The sequence below is a fragment of the Zingiber officinale genome, chromosome 11A (genome assembly GCF_018446385.1).
Source record: "Zingiber officinale cultivar Zhangliang chromosome 11A, Zo_v1.1, whole genome shotgun sequence".
Taxonomy (NCBI): Eukaryota; Viridiplantae; Streptophyta; class Magnoliopsida; order Zingiberales; family Zingiberaceae; genus Zingiber; species Zingiber officinale.
In genome coordinates this window covers 2,336,138-2,345,084 of record NC_056006.1, presented here as the reverse complement: position 1 = coordinate 2,345,084, position 8,947 = coordinate 2,336,138, and the positions used below count along the sequence as shown (strand labels likewise).

Below are 8,947 nucleotides of genomic sequence, written 5' to 3'. Positions count from 1 at the left end.
GTCCATCCTTGTATATACCGTACATTTATACTAACTTTCTCATCTCTGCACTTTCATTTTATATTCATGTGCTCAAGTCATAGTTCAATTTTCAATTCCATATAATATAACAAGTCGAATCATTATTTTGTAAAACCTTTTTTTTAAATCTTAGAGATAGATCACAAAAAAAAATATTTGACGCTCTTCTTCATTTCAATCGTCTTATTTATATTTTATGTAAGATATCTCTCTTAATCCATCAATCATTTTATAAAAAATAATCCTAAATACTTAAAAACTCTCAATTAGAATTCATCATCTTCTATCTTAACAATTATCTCATTATGTTTAATATTATTAAACTTAAATTCTTATATTTTAAAAACCTTCACTTCTGGTATTTTTTTGTCAAGATTTAAGTTTAGTATTTATCTTTTCACGTATTTCATCTATGAAAATAATATCGCCATTGATTAATATAGAAATATAGAGACTTAGAGCTTATCCGGACATAGGATTGGCATCGACCGTTTTAAACAGAGGCCCCAAAATGAACCTCTAGTTTGAAGGACCTGGTGAGAATTCAAGTGTCACAATCTTAATAACAACTCATTTGATTCAAACAACCCAATGAATTCATTCAGATGCTATCACAAACTTTATAGGTTCATTAGCATCTCCCTATTTCCTCATTCCATAATAATACAACATCAACAAGAAAGATGTAGTTTAAGCATTGTCTATAAGACCGGCATTTCGATAAAATTCAATGCTATCAATGAGGCTTTCCTTCAGTGTTCTATATCTCCATCCTAATTTCTCCAGCTTCTCTGAATGCAGTGTGAAACTCTTTGCTTCTGTGAATCTGCAAGATGTTCAACAAATCCAGATTCATAACAGTCGAAAGAAAGCAAGTTCTTCGAAATGATTCTGAATTGCAGTAGTTTTGTCACTCACTTTTCAGGATATTTGTAATTTGGGTATAAGCTCCTTAGCACATGTATTAAATCAGAGAGTTTCACTTCACAAGGTCCACAGATATATCGCCCTGACGCTTCTGGTTTCTCATAGACCAGATATAGTGCATCAGCTACGTCCCGAACATCCACAAAATAGTATAATATGTTTTCCATGGAGTTGTGTGTACCTGCAACATGGCGATGAGGAGAATATAGGATCAGACCATGTGTGATATCATATCTTCAAGGGTTCTAATAGTACAAAAGAAAAGTATAGATGATAGACCATTCAGCATATTGATGAGAACCATGCTGCTAGCATTCAAAGTGGGTTGGAGCAACGGTCCGATGACATAAGATGGACAAACAGTCACAACATCGAGTCTATGCTTCTCGCCATAGTTCATTGCCTCGCGCTCTGCTAGTGTTTTTGAAAGGCAGTACCAAGTCTATGAACACCAAGAGAATCAAAGATTAAATAAGCATCTTCTAGGCAAGCATTCAACATATGCAATATTCATCAGAACATCAAGATTGTACCAACTAACTCAGGTCAGTAACTAAAATAACATATACACCGAACAATGCTTGCAAAACTACCATAGTTGCATTCCTCTCATTTCTTCTCCTCAAGAGGCTGAAAGTTATTGATAATTTAGCAAGCATCTTGGATAAGAACTCAGCATATGCAATATCCATTTGAACACAACCATGATCTTATCATCGAAATCAAAGTCTTGTTTGTTTGAATTATTTAGTATCAATTAAAGGGAGCAATCCTTCACAGCTATGGCATTTGCAATTGCTTTCACTATCTTCCCCTTGGAGCCTAACATAATAACAATAATAAACACCAAGAGAACGAGAATATATAACCAAAGACCCATGTGTTACACTCAAACATTCTAATCCGTTACCAATGATGCTACTCCAATGATTACAGAGAAAATTTTCACCAATTTACCTCAATTTTCCGGCAATATTCCGCATCAGACCATGCGTCCTCATCTAAGATCTTATCCTTCGCATCTGGACTCACTGCCACTGCAGCAATTGATGAAACCACTACCACTCGCTTAACTTTTGCTTGAGAGCATGCCTTGAGAACATTCAGAGTGCCTGTAACAGCAGGCTCAATGACCTCTGTCTGCACCACATCAAAAGAGCTTCAGATATCACACGATTGTAGCAAAGACTGCATAACTAAAACATTTCATATGCTTGCATGCTTGAGATACTTGCCTCCGGATTAGGCACTCTGGCCAAAAAGACAGAGCTGGCAACATGGAACACCCCTTCACATCCTGTAATTGAAGAGGCAACAGACTCGTAGTCGAGCAAATCGACCTTAAACAACTGGAGGTTCTCAGTGGCTGCGGGGTGCAGTTCTTTTAGATGGGCATTCTTGGGATCACCTGCATAAATTTTAATGTTAACATCAAGTATCCATCAGATCCTACAATCTCTTTTATCCCTCTTAAAGGGTTAAATTAAAACTCATGTTTGGAGAAGCAACGCCACGAACAATCCAAGCAAAAAAAAGAAGATATTTTAATAGTATTGTATCCAAAAGATATTCACATATCTCTATAATTACATGATATTATTCACTTTAAATCTAGATCCTCATGCCTTTACTCTTGGGCTCTCCCCAAAAAACATCATGTCAATGGAGATATCTTACATCCTTTTAAACTCATGATCTTTACCAAATCTTTCAAATATGGGACTTTGATTGAAGTCCAATAATCATCCCCTCAAACGAAAGACTACAGTTGCTCTCATGGTATGCGCCTCCCGCAAGCATTTGGTCATTCTAACTTGCTCTGGGCCTCCCCGCAAGCATCCGCTTCATGTCACCTTGACCTGCTCCTAGTCTCCTTACGAGCATCCGATCACCCTAACCAACTCGCCTCCCTGCAAGTATCTAGTCAACCGACCTGCTCCAGGCCTCCTTGCAAGCGTCCAGTCATCCTGATCTGCTCCTGACCTTCTCGCGAGTATCCGATTATCTTGACCTGCTCCGGGTCTTCCCATGAACATCTGGTTACTCATGAGCTACTTCAAGCCTCCCCATGAACATCCGGTCTCCCTGACCTACTCGCCTCTCAACAAGTATCTGGTCACCCTGACCTGCTCCGAGCGCGCCCTCAACTTCAAGGGCATCCCAAATGGTATTTGGTCTGGACCATGTCTATGCTACCATTTGTTGTGCCCAAAGAATGTTCACATATTTTTACACTAACATGATATTGTCCACTTTGAAACTAGGCTCTCATGGCTTTACTCTTGAGTTCTTTCCAAAAGGTCTTATGTCAGTGGAGATATCCTATATACTTTTAAACTCATGATTTTTACCAAATCTTTCCAATGTGACACTTTGATTAAACCTCAACCGATGAGATTTTGGGAAAACTCAAAATCAATCCATTATGATCAAACTAATGAAGAAGGAACTAACTTCATGGAACAACGAGGAGGATATCCGATGCCCTAGAAACTCTGAAAATCCGACGATATTTGCAGGAGATTGAGCAAGAGGCGGAGAGTGGAACTTACTCTGGTCTCTGACAGTGCCGTGGACGACGTATCCCTTGGAGAGAAGCAGCTTCACCAGCCAGGAGGCGATGAAGCCTCCGGCTCCGGTCACGCACACCCTCTTCTTCTCTGCCGCCGGATCCATATCGCAACGCAAGACAACTCAACTCTTTGCCGACGGTAAATGATGAGCGGCCAGCTGCTACACTGCTGTTCAACGCAACTCTTCGCCGACAACGAGGACCAGCAAGCTACTACAGGGTGGAGGATTTATCATGACCGTCGCCATTTTATTCCATTTTATATTATAGTCCTTCCATTAATTTCACCTCCAATTTAAGTAAAATATTAATAGTGGATACTCTCACGCCGGCTACGTCTGTAAAAAATTTATTCCCACCCTAAATTTGTTTGTTTGTTTCAACTCTCTCCCCTTTCTTTAATACGTACTAATTTAACTAATTGTCCTTAATTTTTAAATATAAAAAATCTAAAATAATTTATAATTTCTCTAAATCAAATTTATAATTCATGCAATGTTTCGTAATAAATGAATAAATATTCATGGATAAATTTGATATTCGATTTAATAAAAATTTATTTATTTCCATTCAATACATATAAAATTAATTAAATAAATAAATTCAAATAACTCATCAAATTAAATGGATAAATTTAAATATACATATATTTGACTTGTTAATATTTATGGATAATATTCATAAAAAATATTCAAAAATAATATTTATAGTAAAATTATTTTCATCCTACTAAATAAATAAATAAAATAAATAAATTTATATAGTCGAACATAATAATTAAACAAATAAATTTAAAATATAATAGATAATTAGATAAATTTAAATTGATAGTTTAATAATATTTAAAAGTTAAAACCGAGCTCAACTTACAGCTCAAACTCAAGTTAACGGTCATAAAAAAAATCAAATCATGTTTAAAAAAATTGATAATTTCAGTTAATTTCAATGATTACTTTTGGATGACCGAGTTGAGATCCTCTGTCTCCAAAATGATATGTCCCCATGTCTCATCGTTGATCAGAAGGTCATGATGGTCTCGTAATGTGCACTGCATCTTTGAGATATGATTTAACCCGTCCGATCGACGAGGGGATATGAGGACACGCCATTTTGGGGAGAGAGGATCTTAACTCTTGGATGATCGATCTAGCTCTATATAGTTTCTCTATTTATCATCAAAGTAAATAAAATAATAAATCTAGTTAATGTCAATGATTAATTCTGGGATGATCAATCTAGTTTATAAAATTTTTCCACCTATCATTTGGGTGAATCGGTAAGCACACGTGGCGACATATCAAGATAGATTCGTTATTTTAGCGCCTCCTCAGTACCGGGCTCACGGATATAGAGCGAGGTACATATATGTACGCAGACTATAGACATATGGTAAGATAAATCTTAAGTCATCAGTTCTTGAAAATTGACTTTTGATCATTACATTAGAAATATCATACATTCATCATCTACGCTACACCCTGAGAATAATATATCATAATTAAAAATCAAATTTTAAATATTTGAATAATCTAAATATCTTATCACACTATCATAACTCCGCCCAACGGAACCAAATGAGGACAGCAAGCTGTCACACAGCAGTCCATTTATGGTATGTATTAAATTCCGAAAATTTTCACTTTTGTCCCGAAAGTTTTCAATTCTGTTGCTTCTTTTAAACTTGCGCCTAGACTTTCTTAAATTACATTTATGATCAGTTCGGTCTACTGAAACAGAACAGTATGGTTTGACCTTCTCTCCTTTCTTTTCTGTCCCCTTGCTTCCGTCGTCGTAAACAGCGGCCCGAAATGGAATGACAAAACAGGGTCGCGTATCCCTGTCCCCTGTTCGACTAAGCGCCGATCTGATGCCGCCGGCACTGCCTCCGCTGCGGCCTCCGCTGCCGAGCAACCGGTACGTGCTCCGGCTCTTCATCTCGCTCAAGTACGTGACGGCCAACGTGGTGGACCGCCGCCTGGGCCGCGTGGCGGCGACGGCGTCGTCGGTGGAGAAGCCGCTCAAGGAAGGGCTCGAGTGCGGGCGCACGGTGAACGCCAAGGCGGCCGCGGCGGTGGGCGAGGTCCTCGCCATGCGCCTCCGCGTCGACGGCCTCGCCCGGGAGCCCATCCACGCCGACGCCGCCAAGGAGGTGGCCAAGAAGGGGTTCAAGAACCAGACCAAGGTCTGGGCCATCCTCAACGCCCTTCGCTCCCACGGCGTCAACCTCATCATCCACGATAATCCCAACGGCGGACGACCTTGATCCCCTCCGATCGTCTGAGTTCATCTGGTACGCACCATAAGTGTTTGATTAAATGTTTGTGAGAACAACATGGCCATCGATGGTTTTGAACTATAGGTGTTCGATCAAATGTTTGTGAGAACAACATAAATCTTTCAATGCTAATACCAACTTTGACCTACAAGTTGTGAGAGTACATGGCCATCAATGCTTTGAAACTATAGATGTTCAATTTAAATGCTTGTGAGAACAGCATAAAATTTATGATTTAGACAAATGATGCTTAATCTTTCTCGACATAAGAACAAAAATTTATGAAACATAGATAGAATATAAAATTAGAAAATGTAAACAGAAAACTATGTTGAGAGAAACCAATTAAAAGTGTATCAAATCTTCATTTTTCTTTTTTACTTTTTAAATAATTGTTTTAGAATAATTGTGTTAACATATGAGTTACAATTGTATTTAGAATAAAAAGAAACCAATTTTTCCTTTCTTGTGATGCTAAAATTAACATGAGCAATCTCTAACCATAACAATATATCAGAAAGAGATATATTCATTTTTTTTATGGCACTAATTAATTTTCCTCAAAAAAGACCTGAATATTTTCATATTTTAGAAACTTGAGTAGCCAGGAAAAGTTTGAAGACTTGATACACCATGAAAATCAAACCAGACCAACTGATTTAACTGGATTAGCTTGAGAATCGGAAGGTAAACAGGTAAATAGGCATGGCCGCAGATCTGATTCTAAAAACATTATTAGTAGCAATAATCCATCGGTATTGGCACATAGGACTGCTTGATGAATTCCAAGCAATCTGCTATTGCCTCAGCATAGAATGAGTTTGCCACATGTGGCGTCGAATTCCTTGCCATCACTGTTGCCCGTCGCCCCCTTCTTCTCCCTCTCTTCAACAGAAGGTCAATGCACAACTTCAACAACCTGAACAGTCTCGCATGAAACCTTGGAAACCGGCAACCAGCCGGCTGGAAACTGACTAGCCGGTGCCATCTCTGACCAAGTCTTGTGTATCTTATCTATTTCATTGGTATGTTCTAACAAGGTTCTCTTAGGGTGCAGTAAAGTGAGGCATGAAACTATGGAACACTGTAATTTGGGAGGGAAATTTGAAGACAGTAGGTCTGAAACCACTAGTTGTAGTAGTTACAAATAGCAAATTATTTAAATACGTAGTACTATTAAACACTTTAAAAAATAGTACAAAAAAGAACTAATTAATTATACTATTTGATTTGGTGCTAAGATTTGGATGGATTACTAGAGAAAAGACATTACAACTAAAAGGTAGTCCGGTGCACGAAGTTCCTCTTGGAAAAAGGTTGGACCACAATGAATCTATTATAAGCAAGAAGCTGTTTACAGGACTCGAACCTGGTCCGCATAACAACAAATTTACCTTTGCGCTAAGGCTCCTTCAAGAAGAGACATTACAACTAAATACAATTGTTCATGTGCTAATTAGGCAGTATATTATTCTTATGACAATGTAATTTCTCTTCTACTATACATGGGATTTCCTTTGTTAGTTTTATCCATCTAGATGCTCTTTGGAGGTCTACTAGCAGGCTTGTGCACAATTGATGCGACTTTGGAGATGGCCTGCTAATGTTCTATTCTGTTTTTTTAGCCATGACCTCGAAGTATTTTAATTTTTTTTAGTTTAGCTTATGCTTATTTATCTCATTGAAAAATGGAGGATATGTGATCCCATCTAATTTGGTCCTCCTACTTGTTCATCAAGGTGAAGGCATTTTCTTAGTTGATTCTTCATGGCAAGCTCAACGCGAAAATCACTCTCCGTTGAAAGCACATTGCATCTTTTTTAGTTTTACGACTACCATGGTTGGCCGGGGGTTACTCCATTCACTAGTATCTGTAAAGAAGTTGAGATGGAATGGATGATCAAAGACAAACATAAAGGTGCCTTCTTTAAAGCTCCATGATGAGCACTATGTTCTTCAAATCACATATTACAATTATCTGTATTTATGAAGAAATTGAGATGGAGGTTGCTCTTTTTTAATCTGTTCAATTACTTGACTATTCTAAGGGAATCTGATGTTTAGATACTATAGCCTGTCATTGATCTATTGTGCACGTGAATTAATGTTTTGATTAAGGAGAATCTCTAATTATAGTTCACCTGCCACAACCAACTATTTCATCACTTAAACGTGTCTTTTTTTTTTTTGTGTTTTTTTTCCTGGGTTGAGGTAAAAGAGTATTAAGTTATCACACATATATCTATGGTTCAATTTCCAACTACGACGTATTAGCAGAGATTTTATTTTTTCAAATGGGATACGCAATCACAGGATACTAGGTTTCTCGATTATATGTCGTGAGCGCTCTCCGATTTACTTTAACAGTCGATGAAAATTTTAATAAAATTGACCTAGTTATTTCAAATTTGATATTTGAAATTACCTAATTCATTATTATTATTATTGTTTTTCTTACTAAATTGTCTTTTAAAATAATGAGCCAGTTTTGAACACGCACGAGGTGTACATTTTCATTACTTAATAAAACTAATAAAATTTCTTTCCAATTTTTTTTTTTAAAAAAGTAAAAAATATTATTATTATTGACCACCAGATGTTGGAGGTAGATAATATGGCTGCTCAATACTTCCCTTATGTGCTAGTCATTATTTTAAAGATTAATAATCGTCCGTAATTTACCTCCTCCATGTTTACCCTAAGATAAATTAACAAGAGTATTAGGACAAGCATATTCATCTTTTGTCATCATAGATAATATGACTGCTCGAGCCAAGCTCAAGCTGATCTCATCTCAAGCTCAAATAAACTAAGCAGCTCAAGCTCGATTGAGCTTACTAATTTAAACTCGGATTGACAATTTAGTCACATGATCTAACTCGGTTTGAAAAGCTCAAATTAAAATTATAATTAAAATAGAAATAATTTTACAATAATTTATTTATATTATAAATCAAAAAATAATAACGGTTTGATTCTTTTAAAATAAACTTCTAAATTTTAAAATTTTACCTAATACTTACATGATACTAAATTATTCAATATTTAAATAAATAAATAAAAATAATATATTGTATATAACGAACTCAAACCAAAATTAAATAAGCTCGAGATCAACTTGACTGTTAAACAAGCCGACTCGAGCTTGATCA

The 8,947-nt window shown here is 36.6% G+C and overlaps 2 protein-coding genes across 2 annotated transcripts; one reads left to right on the top strand and one right to left on the bottom strand.

The window, feature by feature from the left end:
* Positions 1-570: 570 nt before the first annotated feature.
* On the bottom strand, positions 571-3,737 carry LOC122031999 (cinnamoyl-CoA reductase 1-like). Its single transcript, XM_042591240.1, has 6 exons — positions 3,501-3,737; positions 2,184-2,356; positions 1,906-2,088; positions 1,228-1,390; positions 940-1,129; positions 571-847 (listed from the first exon to the last, which is right to left on the bottom strand). The coding sequence occupies exons 1-6, from the start codon at positions 3,622-3,624 to the stop codon at positions 712-714; spliced, it is 969 nt and encodes a 322-aa protein (XP_042447174.1). The 5' UTR covers positions 3,625-3,737; the 3' UTR covers positions 571-711.
* A 1,558-nt stretch (positions 3,738-5,295) lies between these two features.
* On the top strand, positions 5,296-7,925 carry LOC122030834. Its single transcript, XM_042589878.1, has 2 exons — positions 5,296-5,810; positions 7,535-7,925. Exon 1 carries the CDS (start codon positions 5,334-5,336, stop codon positions 5,781-5,783), a length of 450 nt encoding a protein of 149 aa, XP_042445812.1. The 5' UTR covers positions 5,296-5,333; the 3' UTR covers positions 5,784-5,810; positions 7,535-7,925.
* Positions 7,926-8,947: the final 1,022 nt, after the last annotated feature.

Coding starts and splice junctions, on each gene's coding strand:
- LOC122031999 (XM_042591240.1), bottom strand. CDS start 3,624: ATGGATCCGGCGGCAGAGAAGAAGAGGGTGTGCGTGACCGGAGCCGGA. Junction 1,130..1,227: donor TCTCATCAATATGCTGAATG/GTCTATCATCTA, acceptor GCCATGTTGCAG/GTACACACAACTCCATGGAA. Junction 848..939: donor AATTACAAATATCCTGAAAA/GTGAGTGACAAA, acceptor AACATCTTGCAG/ATTCACAGAAGCAAAGAGTT.
- LOC122030834 (XM_042589878.1), top strand. CDS start 5,334: ATGACAAAACAGGGTCGCGTATCCCTGTCCCCTGTTCGACTAAGCGCC.